General features: G+C 41.2%; 1 protein-coding gene, 1 non-coding gene and 1 pseudogene across 2 annotated transcripts in view; 2 read left to right on the top strand and 1 right to left on the bottom strand.

The window, feature by feature from the left end:
• The window catches only part of EGFL6 (EGF like domain multiple 6), a 51,592-nt gene extending 35,264 nt beyond the window's left edge, over nucleotides 1–16,328 (top strand). The window contains exons 8-12 of the mRNA XM_039873302.1: nucleotides 3,475–3,801; nucleotides 4,847–4,927; nucleotides 10,304–10,405; nucleotides 12,735–13,000; nucleotides 16,089–16,328. Coding sequence (XP_039729236.1) covers nucleotides 3,475–3,801; nucleotides 4,847–4,927; nucleotides 10,304–10,405; nucleotides 12,735–13,000; nucleotides 16,089–16,199 — 887 coding nt within the window. The 3' untranslated portion in view covers nucleotides 16,200–16,328. The remainder of the gene's footprint in view (nucleotides 1–3,474; nucleotides 3,802–4,846; nucleotides 4,928–10,303; nucleotides 10,406–12,734; nucleotides 13,001–16,088) is intronic.
• Nucleotides 3,091–3,209, top strand: LOC120611929 (5S ribosomal RNA). Its single transcript, XR_005655326.1, has one exon. It is a non-coding gene; the product is annotated as a 5S ribosomal RNA (ribosomal RNA).
• LOC120611878 (uncharacterized) lies at nucleotides 13,374–13,492 on the bottom strand (annotated as a pseudogene).
• Nucleotides 16,329–21,265: the final 4,937 nt, after the last annotated feature.

Genomic DNA, 21,265 nt, shown 5'->3' with positions numbered 1-21,265 from the left:
ACACCTGCAAAATAGAGGCAATAGTATCAGGCCCTTAATATTGTTTTGACGATTGCATGAAATAATCTATACATAATAAATAAATGTCCATATAAAGGGCTTAGCTCCAGCCCAGAATATATTAAGTGCTCAATAATCATGCACTAGTAGTAGGAGTAATAGTAGTGATGGCGTCGTTGCCAAAATACAACAGTTATTCCCATCAAAAGTAGCTTCCTTAGTCATTAGAAATACGCTTCTAATTTAATTCAATTTATATAGAGCATATTCAAGAACATAGATGTTGCTATAACCAGGCCATTCTAATTTTTTTTTCATTTATAAAATAAACATTAGAAGTTTGGAGGTATGGCCTGGAAATTTCTTTTTAAACTCAGTAAAAGATTTTCAACACTCTGGTGACAAATTCTAAAAATAATAGCAAACACAGGATGATTATATGTCAGTCACTAGTCTTAGTAATGAACATGTATTCTCATTTAAACCTCAGAAAACCCCCGTTCTTACCTCAACTTTATAAATGGGGAGACTGAGGCAAAGAGAAGACAAATATTGGTTGGAGGACATAAAACTAGAAGATGTAGGAGCTAGGAGTCAGACCCAGGATACTGGGTTCCAGGGCTTCTCACAGGATAGGTATGTACGTAACCCATAGCTACACCTCTGGGATGGAGGTGGCCCCTAGGCCCCTCCCTGACAAACTCTCCTGGCTAGCTTTTCTGCCACCCTTGCCCCTTCCCGTTTCCTGGGTACCACAGTGCAGTACATTCCTCATCCACGATTAAGCCCCTCCTCCCAAGACTGTGCCTGAAGCTCAGATGACAGGAACAGTTCTCCTACCAGATAGGAGATCATCTGATGAACCTGGCACAGGTGAAGGGAAGTCAAAGTCGTATTCCCCCTGGGAAAGATGTTCTCACGTCCTAGTGATCATCTCTAAGTAAAGTGTGGGTTTTGGGGTTGGTAGAAGTTTGGGACAAAGTGGATATTTAGAGAAATCTCTAGTCTCTCCCAAGGGAAAATGCCAACTGCATCTACAGAAGATTGGCCTCTGAATCTGAAGACTGCAGTTCCCTGTTTTTATATCCAAGATGCCCAAATGTGTCAAAGATCCTCCTCCTGCAACTCCCCCGCCCCAACATGTTTATATTCTCAAGAAGATGGTGCAATAATAAAGAAAATTTTAAGAGGAAACAGCCATGTCATGTGCATCAGCCAAATATAACCATTCACAGTCGTGCATGCACATAGCTTTTTTTTTTTTAAGCATAGCTTTCTTATCTTTGCCCCAGCTCTTTTTCTCTATACTGAGGGAGTGAAATTGTTGACAACACAAAGATTGTGATGGCTTACTTTTTAATTTTCAACAGGAAAAATAACTTCAAAGCAGAAAGTGAGAGCAGATGTTTAGGTTTGCCTTTTGTGGATTGAAACCCATTATATATTAAAGATCCTTAGTTTTATGTTACTGATTGCCGAAGGGGAATTTCCAGGGGATGGGTGTTTCCTTTTAATTTTTCTTGCTGGGTCTTTAGGAAAGATTCAGGGAACTATGGACAGAATTACACAGTGGGGCCTCCAGCGGAAGGTCCATATCTGATCAGCGCATTACAATCAAAACTTAACATGTGACCTCCAGCAGAGAAGCTGAAACAGACCATCTGAAGGTTGGGAAAATGAATACTGATATGTTACTTGTATTAGTAGTAGTTGGTTTTGAACCTATAACTACAGACTGTCACATTGATAAATAACTAGGACATTTCATTGAAAAGGGAAATGTAGCTTTTGTCATAACAGTCTTAGATTGATTTCAAAGTAAAAACAATGTATTAATTAAGAGCACATGTATTTTCAAAGCAATGTTTAATTACCCACAATATTGTAGGCTTCTCCTTGTTTATTTTTCTACTACTTCGGTACAAATCGAATCAGCCAAATGATGAAGAAGGAACTGAGCAGGAGGAGAAATTAAAACATCGCCAAGGAAAATATTTTAATAAAATCTTAATCCAATTTATTTTTATAGTATTCTTTTTAGGCACTGAAATTGATGTGTACTCCTTTATTTCATTTTCCTCTAAACTTTGTCCACGTAGTTGAGTTGAGTGAATTGGTTCAGATGTTCTTACACCATTTTTGCTTAGTTCTAGACTAGCGCGTGCCTGGATATTTTATAAAAGGACAATATATTTGGCTTTAACAATCAGCGTTTTTATTTTTTACATTAGTTGGTTATTCTGAATTATCATGAGTAAATCACTGGAAAAGGGGCATGCATCTTTGGATTCTAGATCTCAAGGAATTTGAACCAGTCTAGAGAAAAGGAACTCTTAACCCTAAAGCAGGAATAAATAAACCTGTCATAGAAATAGGGCTACTGCCGACTAGCTGAGTGGCTTTGGGCAAGTCACTTAACCTGACCCAGTTGCCTCATCTACAAAACAAAGGCGTTGGGCTCAATGACCTTTTTTCTGCCTCTTGAGTTCTTCTAAACTAATATTTTCCCAAGGGTCATTGATCTACTGGGGGTATGATGAATCAGCCTAGAGGTGCATTTTTAAAACCAACTTTATTTAGTGGTGAGAAATAAGAAATGAATATAAAATAGTAAATGCAGAAAGCTCTCTATAAGTGTTCAATAAATTAAAGCATTAGGTTTAAATAGTAGTTGATGGAGGTGAAGAAATTCAAAGGGTCGAGAGAATGTGGAAGAAAAATTAGACATGTCTGCACTGAACCATCAATCATCATTTTTGTAGGTCACAAATGGCCCATTATTGGCAATTTATGTGGTTCGACCTAATGCTATGGCTGTAATCTTTGAACATTAAATTTGGACAAACCTATAGCTACCTGGGCAGCGCCAGCTTTGGAAACTATCTGTGTGAAAGCAAGAATATTAGACGACTCTGGATAATCCATTACCTTAGGATCTGTAACAACCTGGAAGGAGCAGGTATTTCATCATCAGGTCTCTGAAGCAAATCAAAGGTGCGTCCTCTAACAGAAAGTAGTTAAGATACTAACTTAACATTGGAACTGTTTAAACAGATGCAGATCCAGTTCTTCCTAAAATGTCAAATCATAGTCTATGGCCATGCTACCCTGAACAAGCCCGATCCCGTCTGATCTCGGAAGCTAAGCAGGGTCAGGCCTGGTTAGTACTTGGATGGGAGACCACCTAGGAAGACCAGGTGCTGTAGGCGTAAAAAATAATAAATAGACAAACAAACAAACAAATAAATAAAATAAGGGACTGTAAGCTGACAAGGTCCTTGCGGTCTGTGAGGTCAACCAAGGGTTGCCTTGCCTAAAAAAAGGAAAAGAAAATGTCAAATGGTAGAGCCTCATATGAGTTGCATCGGAAAGCATTCCTTTACTGCACTTTAACACTTTTCAATGCTCCATTTTTCGTGAGTCATCTAATTATCAGACAAGGTGGAACTTCTTGCCTGTTATTGTTTGTTTTAGTTATCCCTGAAAAGTCTGTGAAGGAAATCATCAGAGCTGCTGGTACCATCAAAGACAGAATCAAGAAGTTGCTTGCTCACAAAAACAGCATGAAAAAGAAAGTAAAAATTAAAAATGTCATCACAGAACCTGCTGGGACTCCCAACCCCAAGGTTAACTTGTGGCCCTTCGATTCTGAAAAGAGCGTTTTCAGAGGTGGGCACCCTAATGGAGAAATAAAAGGGAATGAAGAGAGAAAGAACGAGGGGCTGGGGGAAGAGAAAAGAGATGAGACAGCCTCGAAGAACCACGTGGAACAGGAGCAGTGGCTTCGAGGAGATGTGTTCTGTGAGTATCTCTTTCGTTCTTTTATACATTTTATAAAAAATGAATTGTGGTTTCTCCTGGCAAATGAAAGAAGAAAAGACAGTTTCACACCTTAAGTAAAACGGCTTTGGCTTTAAGTCCTGAGAAGCAGGGTTCTCTATAAGGTCTGGAAACTTAACATCTTTCAGAGATACGTAATCGGATTTGTTCTATGGGAAACAAGGTACGTAAGTCTTTTCTCTTGGGGCGGGGGGTTTCCTGTTTGACACACACCTTCTCTTTCCACTCCCAGCCAAGTCAGCTGCTTGCCCTGCATGCACAGTTCTGTGGCTGCCCAGCTTTCCATGTGGCGCACCCCTCAAACCAGAGCCACTCTTACCAGGTGGATCTGCCAAACTCTACCTTTCTTCTTGAGGGTGCTTTTTACAGTCTCATTCAATGAAGAGAATTTTGCAGTTGTGTAGTTATGATTTTAAAAGCCAAAATGGGCAATTGTGGGGAAGAAAATTCTATAGTAGAGCTTAAGTTTATGTGTTCTCCATGAATGGATAACTACAGAAGCCACCATAAGTCTCAGCCCCTCCTGGACGGTTTCCATATTAACCCATCCTGGATCCCGCACACTGAGACTTTCCATTTCATTCTCGTTGGACATCCATTGCTCCCTCTATATTGTGCCTCGTCTGTTGTTGGTTCCATGGCTGTTTGATTTAACTAAGTGGGAAGTAGACACAGGCCCACTCATCCAAAAACTAGCATGCCAATAACATCATCTCCCTTAAGAGAGAGTGAGAATCTCACAAAAGTATATTTCCAAAACCTGGTGAGAAGGGACGTGTTATTAGTAGTATAGATGCTTAGGTCAACTGGGAACCTCTGGAAAAAGATGTCCCGGATGAGGATACTGGACCCAAGTGAAGCCTTGGAAATGTTAGGGAAACGCGGCTCTAACATATGCTGTCGGTAGAATACATGATCAAACCCTCTTTGTTCAGTCATTCATTCATAACTTCTTAGCATGTGAGGTTTTGGCATTGTTCTTAACTGATTAAGTGTTCTCTATTAGCCCCTAAGGTGAATGAAGCAGATGAATATAATCTGGGTCTCATCGAAAGAAAAGCTACAACACCCAGACTGGAACACAAAGGTAAATAACACTTTCCTCTAAGTATATGCTCTCTCACGGTCTGCCATGTTGTTTTCATTTCCTCATAGGATGAGATGTTTATGAGTCATTGCTTCATTTATAGACACCTCAGGGAAAAATCATTACATCATGAATGACACACTACATCACTCTAGGTGCCAGTATGAAAATAGTGGGTCTTCTGTACCAGTGATTATAATATAGTAAGGCCATCTTCTCTCCACCACTCCCACCTGACACCTAGAGTAAAGAGTTGAGGCAGATTGTATATATGGAGATGGGAGAAAATGACTCATTTGCTTCAACTTCCAACACCTAAGAGCCCACGACCTGACCATGTACTAAAATCTAACCCAAAGTGCCTATGTCGGTTACCTATTATCAAATAATGTGGCATAACAACAAACCAGAAACCCTCAGTGGCCTACAGCAATACATATTTATTTTTACTTACAAGTCTACGGATTGGCTGGATAGTTCTGCTAATCTGAGCTGGTTTGGGTGGGGCTCGCCCATGTGTCTGTGGTCAGCTGCGGGCCCGCTTAGTGACTTTGCTGATCCTAGCTGTGCTCTCTCACACACCTAAGGCCTGTCGGGACAACTGGGCTGACTCAGCTCTGCTCCATTTGGTCTCTCATCCTCCAACAGGCTAGCCAAGCTTGTTCTTATGAGGCATGCGGCAGGGTTCCAAGGAAGAGTGGACGCACACAGGCCTTTTGAGGTCTAGGCACAAAATTGGCACATCACTTCCACCAGACTCTATCGGCCAAAGCAATTCACAAGGCCAGTCCAGACTTATGAGTTGGGGGAGGTGCTACAAAGTTATGTGACAAAGAGCATAGGTATAGGGAGAGGTAAAAATTAGGGCCATGCTCATGATCAGTCTATCAAAGCCTCATAATCTGGAATTTCTTAGGTCTGATCTCTAATTCCTCTGAGTTTATTTAGCACATTTACCACCTGTAACAATTTGTATGTGTCATTTCTACACAAACATCAGGGGAAAACCTACTTATATATTAATCACTTTTACTTGGTATAAATATGAATGCTTTGATCTAATTTTCCTTTTCAAACTGTCTTTTACTTACCACCATACGTGTCCTAAGTTTATGCTAGTTTGATTCCCACTCGCGTGTACCCCGTGAGTACATTCTTCAATTCCGTTCCTTTGGTTTACAGGACAACTTCCACCGTGAAGAAAGTACCTCTCTACCTCTCTAGTTCAGTCCTCCAAATTTAATCTAAGAACCTGCTTCTAAAAACTGTCCAAAGGCTAGTGACTCATGACCCAGCTCCTACAGGCTTCTTGTTTTCTTCCATATTTCTCCTAAGTGTTCTATTTAATTTTTTTATTTCTCTGCATCAAACACCTTATTGCCCTTTCTCCTGATTAGGAAGAAAATGTATCATAGCTCAGGGGTTAAGCTACGTCCTCCAGGTGCTCAGAACTTCTGCCCAGACCTATTTTACACTTGCTAAAGTGACATTAATAAATTGAATCTTCTTTGGATTCCCAAACCAACCAGGTTTCTTATCCTATCTTTTCTTCTGTAATCCTTAATGAAACACAGAAAGTTTACAATTTTGTATATGAGCATATGACTCTGTGATTGCTAAGGTCCTTGAGTAAGGCGTCCTGGAGCATTCATTCTCAACTAGAAGACTCAGGTGGGTACCCCAACACTTCCACTTGCTGTTGTCCTTGGGCAAGTCACTTAGACTTGTGTTGCCTCATTACTTTCGAGTGTAAATTTGTAATAAGAACAATACTTGTCTTAAGGCACTGTCTTAGGCTAAGTTCCTCAGAAACAGACTCTGAGACAAGAATTTGTGTGCAAGTGGTTTATGTGTGAGGTGATCCCAGGAAACAGTGGTTTGGAGTGGGACGTGAGACAGGGCAGAGGAGGAGGCAGTAAAGGCTGCATTATCAAGCAGATTTCCACTGTAGACAACTGGAGCTAGATTCCACTGGGGAATTTGGAAGCCAGTATACAACACGTGGCTCAGAATTGTGGGGAAAGGGAGCAGGGTATTTATACACCGGCTCCCATCAGACATTGATTGAAGGCTGCTCCCAGGAGGGTGCTCCTGACCTGCCATAAAGACAGAGAAGGGCACCACTGTGGCAACTGGACCTCCATTCCAGTTGGACCCTGTGCAAGACTAGAGAGAGCGTGGAGTCCAATCTGACTTCAGGTCCGTGTCAAATTCCAACGCTTACTGGTCCAACCCAAAGGCAAGAAAATGGAGATATCTATCCACCAATGCCTTTCCATCGCTGATTGAGGGCTCTCCCAGGGGAATGGCTCCCTGGTATTCTGGTCTGCCTGGCTTGGGCCAAGCATGCTCCAGCCACAAAATATCCTCACACAGAGGATTGTGAGTGTTTGCAGTAGAAAGTCACATGCCTATGAGGGAACATAAGTGCCGACAGATGTTGCTGTGGCACCAACAGCATCTGTTTTAGGAGTAGTACAGATTAAATCAGAGAATATATTTGAAAGTACTTTGCAAATCGTAAAGTGCTACACAAATGAAATACTGTACTTGAGACCAAAGCCTTGAGTTTTCTCTCTTTAAGGAGTAGTTGGCTATATACTATTCCATTGTCCCCACTTACATTCCCAATCTCCTGCATTTTGAGGAAGAGTAGGGAGTTTGAGGCAAACGTGCCACCACGGTTATAAACCAACTGAAGGATTTATGTTGCACTGGCTGTGGGCTGATAACATCGACTTTTCAAACTACTAACGATACTCACTAAAGAACATCGAAGACTAGAAGCAAGTATTATCTGACATCTTTTAATTTTAAAACTGGGACTAGAAATAAAATATCTTCACTGGAATGGGAGCAACAGGGGTTGAGAAGAAAGGAAAGAGATAAAAGCAGCAGTGTGTTGTGCCGGCTTAGGATATTTGCAGGATGGATGGCCCCGGATTTCAGTCTGATTTAGGATTCAGGTCCAATTCCAGTATTCCGTGTCTTAAACAAATCACTTATGCCCTCAGTTTTACTTTCCTGAAAACGAGTCTGATTATAGAATTTTTATGACAATCAAATCAAATATTGTGATGTATATGAAAATATTCTGTAAATTGTAATAAGTCAACAACTAGCTGCTGCCACTTCTCTCTTTAGCTCTTTCTCTGTCTCTGCCATTCCTTTATTCCTCAGCATAAACTGCCAAAGCCCCAACTCAGAGCCAGAGGCTGGCATTAGTTATAACCAAAGCATCTCTATCTCTCCTCTCTTTCCTAGTTGAGTTTTCTGTCATCTACATCGAGGTCAAAAAACTTTTTCCATAAAAGACCAGATAGTAAATATTTTAAACTTTGTGAGCCATACAGTCTGTGTTGTAACTACTCGATTCTGTCTTTGTAACTCAAAAACAGCCATAGATAATATGTAAATGAATGAATGAATGGGTGTAATATTTCAATAAAATTTTATTTACAAAAACAAGCAGTGGGCCAGGATGTTAGTTTGCTGACCCCTGAGCTACATAAAAGCAACTAGAGGCGCTGGTCCAAAACTTGTAATGTTGGCCCTGTACTCCATACAATAGTTATGATTTTGTTAAATTAACGCTTGTTAAGTGGAACCCAGAGTTTAACAAAAGACCACAAAAGAAATTGAGATAGAGAAGTTTATTACTCACAGGTCCTGGAGGAAGTACATGGCATACCTGGTGGGCCCACGTGGAGAGATCAAAGCATGGTATTTACAGAGAAAGAGGAAGGATCTGGGACACGCGCCTTTATTAGGGTCCCCAACACTTTGGGGTTTTGAGGTGTCGCAAGCGAGAAAAGCGGCTACTGATTTAACACCATTGAACACATTTATGTCCTTCCCCAAGGCCAGGTTTATTGAGTGGAACCTTCTCAGATAAACCGATCAGGTACCCACCCACCCAGGTTCACATGCAGCACACAGAGCGGGGAAGCACAGAGGCTCACGTGACAGAGCGAAGGGATGAAAGTCCTTAGGGATGCCAAGGCGAGCTGAGTTGACTGGCAGCGCAGAGAGCTGCGTGTAGGTCCCAAGCCTGTGGCTGCGACGCGCACAAGGTCAGAGCCTTGGGTTCTCGCCACCATCCATGATGCTGTCGGGTCAGGCTTGAACATCGTCTGTCTCAGGTGTTCAGCGTACATGCACCTTATAAGGTGGGAGCCTCATGCTTATTGGCCTCTGCAGGTGGGGGCTGATGAACCCTAAGGGCATTCCCCTTGACAGGGCAAAGTTCCCTGATTCGCGGGGGGAGACCAAGTCCTGCACTGAGAACAGGGTTCTTTGGTAGAGTGTAGAAAGAATTCAACACACATACCAAAGTTAGAGTCAAAGGAAAGTTTATTAGGAAAGGAGTAACACTCCACAGACAGTGTGGTTTCCTGTCAGAGGCAGAGAGTGAGAGGGGCCAAGAGAGAGAGGACAGTAAGAGAGATAGAGTCAAGATTAGTACAGAAAGAAAGACAGTGAGAAGGACCCTGAGGGTTAGGGGAATTTGGTTTATATATAATTCCTTCAACCTGTGAATTATAATTTAAAAGACTCTGTAAACCCATTTCCTTTGACATGGACATACAGTGAGGAAAGGAAGAGTATGAAAAATGAAAAGGTCAGAATGTAGAGTGAGAGATCTGCTGGCAGTTCCCGGCCTTTAATCCTTAGGTTCCCCATGGTTTTAGCCATAGGGAATGAATGATTTTATTTGTGTTGGGTGCCACTTAAACACTTTGTTTTTCCTGTTTCCCCTTCTCAGGTGTGGAGAAGGGGTGGTTAGTAATCCAGCAGAAATCTTTTGTTCTGCAGGTGTCCTCCAGGCCTGGCTGCAGGGCTGATCAGCACATTGTAGTCTCTGAATGTGGCTTGATTAAGTATTAGTTTCTTGTCTCTTCCCTACCTTAGCCTTACGTGCCAGTTGACATTACTGTCATGGCTCCCATGGAATCCATTTTGTAAAGTTCAAAAGGTCCTCATTTCTTTATGCACTGTACACCAGGATAAGGCTGGATTGGCCAATTTGAACCAACTACATCGGGGTTGCTCTAAGGAGCAAGTAAGGAGGAGGCCCTGGGAAGCAGGGGTGACTGTTTCTCACAAAGGCGACACGGAAGTCATACAAGGAACTTTCATTTACTTGTGACACTGCAAGTTGTAATCTAGGGCGTGTACTCACATGACACTGCTAGTATCAATTTAAGGCCCCCACAGGCTGCTTGACCAAATAAAATGGATGCTGAGGCTGCAATACCGTGGAGTAGCTTAGCTAAACTCTTGACTGAAAACATGGCATTGCCTTCCAAAGCTCCACATGTTAGACATTTTTCTAAAGCTCTTAACAGTTATGAAACACACCATTTTTCTTAGCAGATTTAAACATCTCCATTGACTGCAGCTTCGATCGTGGGGACTGTGACTGGAAACAGGATGTAGAAGATGATTTTGACTGGAATCCTGCTGATGGAGACAATGGTATTTAGGTTTCACTATCTCGTGTTGTGCAATGCGATTCGGGCAAAGAAGGCTCTCCAGCGCAGGAGGGTTATTATTCCTGTCACTTGTTAGGTTGGGGTTCTTTGTTATGTTTGGAAACATTTAGACCTTCTGAAGTCTCCCCTGATGAATGAGTAACTTGGTTTAGCACATCACATTCTCTTCCTTAATCCCTCTGCCACCCGCCTACCCCGCCAAGGATGCTCTAGCAAACCTCTTCCATCTTCACTCTCCTGCTGCTGAGAGAGATGTTGAAATTCGTACAGGGTAGGAGGAAGTCATTCCTTTTCTCCATTTTGCCAACTTTGGTGCATTGTTGTTTTTGTTTTGGGGAGGGAAACAAATCTGGAAAGGAAATAAGACCGCTCCCTAAACCTGGAGTTTTAGCAGAGTCAGCCCTAAAGCTTCAAAACCACAATGAGCACCAAATTAACAACCTGAACTCCTGGACTGAACCTTCCCTTCTGTTGCTTGAGGATTTCTTTCTTCACATTTAAGCTTGGATTTTTCTCAGCCTTGGCTCTGAGCTGCCTAGTTTCCGCTGCCTACCTAAACATTATTGATGTGCCGTAGCTTTTCTTTTGGACAGAGCGTTTGGCTGGGAGAGCCCATGTGAAGCATAAATTGGACCCCTGTCTCCTAAGGCTGAGTATATAATTAGAGAAAACTGCTATACATTCAGAGACTCGAATTTCCTGCCAGTCAAATTATTTTTGTGGGGATGTACAGGCTTAGCCCTAGGTTAGAAGATCCTTCTTCTAGATCCTTCCTCTGGACTAATTTCTTTCTGGGAGCTTTTCTTTCAAGCCCTGACATGTAATCAGAAAACCTGGATACTCCCTATAAAAATTAAGAATTTGGGATTACGGTAGAGTGGATGCATCTCACACAGCAAGTTGTGGGAGTGGGACTGTCAGTAAAGATTCAGAGCAACCATAAGGCAAGTTTAACCAGGCCAGAGACATTCCATAGCTTGGAGAAACTATCTTGATGGCAACTGACCTGAGTTTCTCCTTACTTCCATCATGGCATCTCCAAATCTATGTCTACCAGAGGCATGGCACATTGGGAGCCCATAGCTTACTCCAGGATCGTGACCGCTCACATAGTCAACGATGTCTTAAGTGGGTTTTCTATCAATGGGACAAAAGATCCTGGGGTTTGTATCATCCAAATCGTACTCCCTCCCCTTCTGTACCTCCGTCTCTAGATTGGCTTGTCTTTTTCGATGGAGTTAAACATAAAATGAAGAAACATGGTATGAATCAGCATTATTAGAAGGATAAAATCTCAAGGGCAGATTAAAGTGGGCTTTAGCTGGGAGAGAAAGGGAAGCCTGCCACAGTGGGTCACAGAAGAGAGAGTACAGCTGGTAGAGTTGCCAGATAAAGTATAAGATGTCTAAATCTCAGAGAAGCAATGAATACTTTTTAGTATATTTCAGACATGTTGTTTATCTGAATTTCAAACTCCACTGGGCCTCTATATTTTATGTGCTGACTCTGACAATCTTACCAGCTGGACAAGAAGACTGGACAGTCTCTGAGTCCAGTGAAAAGTAAGGCAGTGTCAGCCTGGGTCCTCAAGTGTCTCCAGGAATTGTACTAGCAGAAGAATCCACCCCACCCAGTGTCTTCCTCCAGGCTTCTAAGGAATTCCTCCTCCTTATTAACTTCTTCAGACCCCACTTTATGGGAGTTTTGTCCAAGTTCATCAAAGCCACAATCAGAAGCTTGAAGATGAGCAAACATTCACTATCATTGGTTAAAAGATACTTGGAAGATGGATACTTAGAAATAGGAGATGTGTTCCTGTCATCCTAAATCAGAACTTGCAACCATACATAACACACTGTTGCTGAGCTCCATGGAACCATTAGTACAAATTCAGGTACATTGTGGATTAAACACCACACTGTGGACCCACCTAAGGAGCTGACCACCATGCATATCATTGACTCAGTGCGGAAATGCATTCTGAAGTGCAAACAAGCAAATGGAAAGTTGCATTGCTAAAGGATCGTTTAATTAAGAGTCTTACCCCATATCTGTGACTGCCAAGCTTTGTGAATGTGGACAAATCCCTCAGTTTCTCTGATTCTCGGTTGCCTTTTCTATACAGCAATGAATTTCAGCTCTATGACCCCTAAAACCTATTTTAGTGTAAAAATTTCGTTCCTATGTTCCAAATGAAAAGGACTTCAGCTTTCCTGCTAGGAGACTATCGTTCATTTTTTATAGTATCTTATACACTATAGCCAAACCCTTTACAATGGCCTCATCAAGTGTGCATTTCTCCTCTCTTAAAGCTGTTGGCTACTATATGGCAGTTCCCGCCTTGGCAGGCCATAAGAAGGATGTTGGCCGATTAAAACTTCTCCTCCCTGACCTGCAGCCCCAAAGCAACTTCTGTATGCTCTTTTATTACCGGCTGTCTGGAGACAAAGTAGGGAAACTTCGAGTATTTGTGAAAAACAGTAATAACGCCCTGGCATGGGAGGAGACCAAGAGTGAGGATGAAAGGTGGAAGATGGGGAAAATTCAGCTGTATCAAGGGATTGACACTACCAAAAGCGTAAGTGGAAAAACAGCATTAAACTAGATATTTACATTCTTTTTCAATGATTTAACAAATAAAACACTTACTGAGATACCTAGATGCTGAGGCTGCAAAGATGAGTAAGACTTTCCCCTACACCTAAAGAGCTTATATTTTGGAGCAAAATCGGCAAGGCAATTAATCACAACTAATGATAATGCTTGTCAGGAGCACACATATCACATTCTGTGGAAATGATCCGTTTGTGTGTCAGGCTTCTCTCACTAACTTCCTTCTGAACCAGGCTATAATTTCCTTAATAGTTAAATAAAAAAATATGTTGCTCACTCATTCTATGCTCAGCAATTATCACAGTGAATGGAAGCTACAGAGTCATTTTTTTTTTTTAAGCCTACAGCACCTGGTCTTCCTAGGTGGTCTCCCACCCAAGTACTTACCAGGCCTGACCTTGCTTAGCTTCCAAGATCAGACAAGATCGGGCATGTTCAGGGTGGCATGGCCATAGTCTACAAGGTCATTTTAAAAATGTTTTTTGAACTGAACTTAATGGCTATTGCCTGGGGTCCCCAAGACCACCCTCAGGTTCCATGATTCCTTAGAAGGGCCAAAGAACTGAGAAAAGCTGTTAGAGTCATGATTACAGCTTGTTACAATGAAAAGATATAGATTAAGGGCACGGTCCAGGAGAGAGTTGTCCTCTCCCATGAGAGTGGTATGGACAACTCATAATTCTCTCAGCAATGAGTGACAACATGCACGAAGTATTGCCCAGTAGGGAATCTCACCCAAGCCTTGGTGTTCAGGGTTTTTGTTGGGAGTCGGCATGACTGACCATGTGACTGACCTCTGTTACTCAGTCTCTAGCTTCTCCAGAGGTCAGGCTGATACTCGTTGGACCCAAGGCCCCACTCTAAATCACACTGTTAGCATAAATTATCTGGCATGGCCACAGACACTCTTAAGAGGTAGGATATTCCGAGGACTTAGAGGTGATCTCACAGGAACCAAAGGCCACTCTACCTTCTATTGGCATTGTCTCCTCAAGGAGGTTTAACTTACGCAGAAGAAACGTCAGGAAGGGGATTGTCTTGTAGAAAAGTCTGCTTTTGATTGCTATATCCTAAATCTCCTTGACAAGAAGGCAGAAGAAGCCTGCCTAATATTTTTGTACCAGGGTAAGGAAAAATGCGGTTAAATAGAAACGCAAATTAGGATGTCAATTAATTATTCTAACATTTATTTTTAGTTGTCTGGGAGTATCAGTCAGGGACTTCAGTGATGGAAAAGCTGTATATCCCAAGATCTAGACATGCCCACCCTCATTATCCCACCCGTTTCCGCTGCTGTGAGATGTCTGCTTTTCAGATCACTACTTCTTAAAATTACCTAGAATGAACATCTTCCTGAAAGCAGTTCCTTCCTGAGAAGAGACTGAGGAGGAAGAAATTTCTATACCCATTGTGCTATCACTTGCTACTCAGTGATAACTTGTCTCCAGCAGTTCTCAAGACAATCAATCAGGGAGCTTAAGGGCAAAAGACAGCAGCCCAGGCAATGGGCAGTCACAGTCTCTCTTTGCTCCCATTTGTCTCTCTGAGGCTTCCTCTTTCTGTTCGGAGAGCCTGGGAAAGTGGAACACAGTGGTGACAGCAAGCTTAAAATCACCTCATCTCTGCCACCTTGACGACTATTCTGTGATTATTTATGAAGCAGGAAAGAATGAATAGTTGCATGATTCTTGAAATATCATTCTTTACAATGCCAATTTGCTGTAAATTTGAATTTATTTTTTTTAAGTTCAGAAAAGACAAAAGTAAATCATCTTATTGAAAAAAAGTAAAGATTCTAATCATTCCACAGTACCATGAGTGCTTCCATATTTTGCATTTTACTTTCTCCATGAATACATATTTTAATCTATAACCACAGTATGCACATGTTATTGAATTCATTTTGATAGAATTACATGTGTGTGTCATTTTAAAGAAGAATAACATGTTCCAAATTAAATATTCTTTTCTCTCTAAAATTTTTGTTCCAGGGTAACCTTAATCATCTTTGAATCAGGATCATTTTGCTGTCCTCTAAATCTGCTGATCTCTGATATTGAGAATTAAAGAATTAAAGAGCCTACTAGGCATATTACCTCTTTATTATTTCTTCTTGTAATGAATGGTATCTCACAGGTGCTCCATAAATTGTGGCTATGATTTTCATAATTTTTAAATTAAAATATATTCTGGTATCTTTTTCCGATTGTAAAAGTAACAAGAACTATTTATGAAAAATATTATAAAATTAAAGAAACTTAGAAATAGTCAGCAAAAATTTATTTTAATAATATTTCTTTGGAAATATTTTTGGATGAATGAATGAACATAAAATAGTCACTGTATATCCTTAATTTTGTTAAATGACTCACCCGTGTCATTTTGTGTCAAATTCGAAGATGGTTTTTCGTGTGTTGTTTTCATCCTCTGTTTCTATAGTATAGAAATTTCTAAAATATAAAGAAGTTTGCTTCTTTTGATTACTTTATTAATAAATGTCTTAGATAAAACTGATTATAGCTTATTATCAAACATTTTCAACACATGAAAACAATGGGATTCCAGATCATTTCTGAAAATGTGAATCAGTATTTTAAGAAGAATAACTCTATTATTACAAACAACCAAAATCTGGATATATCAAAATAATTTCCTTTTGACTATATAGTTTTACATTAGATGTTCACAGGGAATATTAAATTTCTTCTAGCCAGTTTTTATTTAAAGAAAACCGTATTAATTTTTTATTTTTGCTTTTGTTACTTTAAATGAGAATTCCAAATTTTCTTACTCAACCTTACCCTTCTCAGCTTTCCAGGGCTTTCCAGATTCTTTTAGGTGTTACAGTGACCCTTCTTTCTCTGAACATAACTCATTCAGTGCAGAAACCTGGCATCTGGAAAATATGACATATTACTACATATTCAATGTCGAAGTCTGTTTCTATGCGATAGGAACACATGAGTGTAGTCCTCTTTAATAGCTACTAAATAGTTTGATTTGATCTGTTTTGAATATTTTAAAGTAATTTTTTATTCCCTCTCCATTATTAGATCATTTTTGAAGCTGAACGTGGCAAAGGCAAAACCGGAGAAATTGCAGTGGATGGCATTTTGCTGGTGTCAGGCTTATGTCCAGACAGCCTTTTATCTGTGGATGGTTGAATATTACTGTTGTTTTTTATATCTTCATATCTGGCTTTTTGTGTCAGTTCTCTGTTTTTTGATATTATATCATAGACCCGCCTCCATTTTAGAAATACGAACTTAAAAGTTGTAATGTACCAACAGAAATGTTGTCGTAAGATGCCTTTCTTGTATAAGATGCATCAATATTTTCTTGAAATATAGTACCATTGTGTGCTTTCATTCATTTATGAATTATAAAATATGAAAATGTCATTTTCCCCCCAATATATTTTGATTTGTCTACATGAATTGATGAACTTCTCTACACAACATGTCTAGAATTACAAAAAAACATGGAGAAATGTTTAACCGTGACTTTTATGGCACTTCTTGGAAACTATGACATCACAGATAGACCTCTACCTAAGTGGCTTAACTTGATCTTTTAGAGCCAAACTTGTATATTTAAATTCTTTGTAATAATAATATCCAAATAATCACATTGGGTTATGGTTTACGTTTTTCTAAGTAAGAAAATGTGGTTGTTAATTCTATGTTTAGTTATGTGAATGATTTTTTCTTCACTGGAAAATGTGGTTTTTATTCTTTTCTCTATGGAAATACTTTATATTCTTAAAAATTCTTAAAATGACTTCCTATTATGGGAACACATAACTGCATTTTAGGCCTCATAACTGCAATGCAAATTAGCAGAAGTTGTTTTATTCAAGGCCTCAGAGAACCACCTAAAACTACATTAAGCAAGTAGCAGAACTCAAAAAAAGATGAATGCCTTCTTTTCTGTTTCTCTTTTCTTCTAAATTTCAAGAACAGTTTTGGGTGGTAATGAATCCTGAGTGAATTCTTTGAGGATGAAAGGATATTCTGCTTTAATATTCTGGGTCAGAAATAGCTCCAAGATCACTTCCAAGTAGAATGTTCCCCGGATATTTGCTTGCTCTTCTGTAAAGCAATGAAGGAATTGGGCCACAGGAGAAAGGGAAGAGAGAAGATGCTCTACTTATTAATCCTTAAAACTTGTAGTCTCACTCTTCACTTTTTTATGCTGAAACTCTTGGGGGGAAAATCACATCATTTTTCTTTAGTGCGAAGTAATTTGGGCACGCAACATCTACACAGGATTGTAGCTGTATCTGTTGGATAACTGGTAGTTATAGAAACCCGAAAAAACAGTGTTTCCAATGATACCACTTGAAGACCTGCTCAGCTAAGTCAAATCAGCCCACAGAATTGTAAGAGATAATAAAATGGTTGTTTTAAGATATTAAAATTTGAGGTGGTTTGTTACACAGCAAAAGCTAACGGATACATGTGGTTTTGAATACTGTGGTAGAACTTGAAGAAGACTTCCTGTCCATTCAGTGACCAAGGAAATTTGACACCATAGTTGTGGCTTAGAATAAAGGAAATAGAAGAGAGAACTTGCAATAAAGGACAGTGTCCCAGTCATCCGGGTTAAAGGAAGAGCTATTGAATTAGAAATGAAATAGGCCTGGGAATCATGTTTAGAATCATGTATAGAAAATCAATGCATGAAGAAACTGAGTTAAGTTGAATCAAATAATATTTCATGCTTCTCTGATATCTGTAGCAGAGACTTCTAGTTACCTACCCAATATCCATGCTCACCTTTTTCCTCACTAATATAACCATACATAAATATATTTGGGAGATTAGGGAGCAATGTGCTCAACTAACAGACTGCATTTCTCAAAATCTCTTAGATGTAGGCCACTGACACATTGGTGAGGCTTCCAGGAAGGATTATTAAAGAGAGCGCTCAGCTGGCAGCTCACTTGCCATTTCTCTTCCTCCTTCCTGTCTGCAATGTGGTTGCAAAGGCAGCTGTACGAGCTACCCTGTGATCATGAAGGCAAGGACCACACCCTACGGAAGAGTGCATAGCTAGAGGAACCCTGGGTCCCTGGCGACATTGTGGCATCTCTACTCCTGTCCCAGACTGGCCACTGCTCGATATTTTATTGAGAGAAAAGTAAGTCCTTTTTCGACCTACCTAGGGTTTCAAACAAAGCGCAATCTAGACTCAGACGACCACTCTTCCTGATCCGGGAGCGCTGCTCCTGCCATTTCCTCCACGGGACCGTAGTCTTGGTACTAACTTCTTAGGCCTTTAAATACCAACATATTGTTTTAAATTCCAGTCGATAGCCCATCGTGTCGTGAAGCTCTAGCCTGCACCAGCACCAAATCATACTTTGCTTCCCTTGGAGAAACCGAAGGTCAGGTAATTCAGCCATGACTCCCATATCTGTTGTCCCTGGCCACCATCCAATGTGCAAACCCCCTTGTCATCCATCCTCTCCCACTCTCTCATCCCCACAGTTATGGGCCTCTTCTTCTGGATACTCCCACTGTTTCCGTTCCCCTCACCATCAGACATACTCCATTGTCTGGTAAACAAACGCCACTCCATCTTAATTCATGCCAAAAATCTCTTATGTCTCAACCTTAGCTGAACTGAGTTCTCTCCCAGGGCCATCATACCCCCGCAGCCTTAGCAACTGAAAGCCCCTCATCCTGCCACACTACATACATGTCAGGGTCTGGAGTTGAAGGTGGCATCCTCCTTGCCCTACTCTTTCAATCTCTTATTTTTCATATTCATTGGAGGTGCAGTTAAATAGCTCTGCAGCCTTGTCCTTCCTAGACGTCAACCAGTGGTACCATTTATGCAAATAACCCATCCAATATCCTGGCCTCACAGTTCTTTGACATCCTCTATTCCAGTTACCATCGCCTGCCTGTCACTGTCCTTTCAAAAATCTTTTTCCTCAGGAGTCCAAGCTGCAGTCACACAGCTCTCCTGCTGAATGTGACACTGTGCACCTGTATCCTGCGTTTTTCAGACCCTCTCAGAGTTGTAGCAGTGCCCCCTTGTGGCAGCCTATGTGCATGTGTGTGGCTGCCACCAGGCAAACAGCCAAGAGGGCTGTCGTCACATCCTGCTTCCCCTTTGCTCCATTTCTCCTCCCCGGTGTCTTGTGAACTCATGTTTCTTTCTGGGCACACAGAACTTTGCAATCCAGTCATCCCTGAGATCTTGAAGAATCCAATCTTACAGACCTTTCATCCTCTCCTATCAGCTCTTACTGTTCCTATGTCCCGTTCTGCTGGTCTCTGACAAGTAAAGGGAGAGACAATTCAAGCATCGAGAATAAACAACTGCAAGTGTAACCTTTACTAACCAATATTTTGTGTTTTATAATAGCAGCTTCCAGTGCCTTCATACATGGAACGAGTAAGAGCAGTGATAAGAGCAGGGGTTCTCTTCTGATGGCCCTCTGACCTCACAGCCACATTAAGATGGGGGCTGTGTCAGATAGTATTTGCTAGTAGCAAGCAACAGAAACAGATCTCAGCTAACTTATAGCAAAGGGAAGGAACAGTAAAGAAGCAGGAGTGTGCAGGCAAGTGGAAAGACAGTGATCCAGCCTCGGAAACTGCAGGGCTAGAAGCAGAGCTATGGGGAAAAGCCATCGCTGATCAGGATGCCAGCACCGCCAGAACGATCTCTCACCATGTTGGTCTCCACATTACTCTGCTCAAAAATTCACATTCTGGGGAGGGTTGTGCAGTCAGCCTTGAGTCCCATGGCTGCCCCCTGGTTAGGGTAGATTGCGGCACCTGATTGGCTGTTCAGAAAGTGGACTGAAAGCTGATGGCCCAAACCCACTGAAGTCCACCGCGTGGACCCCATGACATAAAAGCTGGGATTGAGTTCATGTAATTGTCTCAGCCAACATACCAATCTAAATGATTTACTCTTGTCATGACAAAGGAGTCGATGCCTTCATTCTCTTCAGCAAGTAGAAACCGAGGTGGTGTTGGGTCAGGTTTGAAATGAGGAACAACTAATAAAACTGTAATATAATCCAAGTGATGCAGCAAGTACAATGTGTTAGGTTGTTATAGGGGGAGAAATGAGGCCGAAGTGGAAAAATATTTCTCTTGGGCAATGTAAACCAGAACAGTACACTTCTGGCCAAATGTTTCTCTCCCCGAAGACCTAGAAGTGAACATGGTTATCCTTTTTATTGTTGTTTTTGATGAACGATCCCTTCTGGCAGCATGCCCAGGCTATATCATGCAACGAGGGCTGTGGATGGTGTATACAGTGTCAGTCCATGAGAATGAGCCTTGAGGCTACATGATGCAAGAACAAAAGACAAGGAAGCCAAATGGATCGATGATTTTTAGTTCAATGCTTATGTCTTGCCACTCTGATGAACTGCTGTTACAAAACAATCCTTTAAAAGAAAAACCCAAGAACCAAAATGAAGTGAGGCACTGCATGGTGCAGTCCACACATGAGGATCACTGGCAGACTATTTCTCCTGGTAAGCAGACACTCTGGCAGAATGAAATCCCAGTGGTGGGCTTCAGCTCAGATTTCTTAGCAGTATTACAAATGGCAATTGAGTAGGCAGGCAGAGGTCTTTGAATAGAGTTGGCATCCTTCCATCCCATTTATTTTTGTATTTTTTTTATATTTTTCCGATTAAATGGAATTTTGAAGCATCCCCAGTAACCAAGTAGTATAAATATTGTTTCATTGCCTCTGAATTTCCATCCCATGATCTGCACCAAGAAGTGATTAAAGCCAGACTTTCTGGTCCTTTGTTTCTCTGCTAATCTGTTGCCATAAATCTATGGTGGAATAACTCACATTCTAGAGAAATGACAAAATGGACTAATAGTGAAGGAAAGGAGAAGAAGAGGTATGGGAATGACCTAACGATGACTACAGGTACAAGAGGATGTTAAATGGACTCTTCCAGACATGGAGTTTTGCCCAAGGCCCCGAAGCTGAGCACACTGTTAGTTAAGTGCCCACTGATTCTAAAGAGACATGTGAGACCAGCTACACAGGGCTAAGTGGGGAACCCAAACTACTTCTGCCATCCACGGCCCTCACTCCTCTTTAGAGAGATTGACAGGTTCCCCTGTCATGGAAAGACACAAGAAATGGTGCTTGACTCTCCCCAGAAATTCAACATGTGAGAAGCCAGCTGGGGCTACCTAAGATGACCTGTAACAGCAAAGAGAGTGGCTGCAGAGGG

This window comes from Pteropus medius, unplaced genomic scaffold (assembly GCF_902729225.1).
Source record: "Pteropus medius unplaced genomic scaffold, Ma_sr-lr_union100, whole genome shotgun sequence".
Taxonomy (NCBI): domain Eukaryota; kingdom Metazoa; phylum Chordata; class Mammalia; order Chiroptera; family Pteropodidae; genus Pteropus; species Pteropus medius.
Note: the sequence above shows the minus strand (reverse complement) of the source record. Positions and strands in the feature narration are given on the sequence as shown.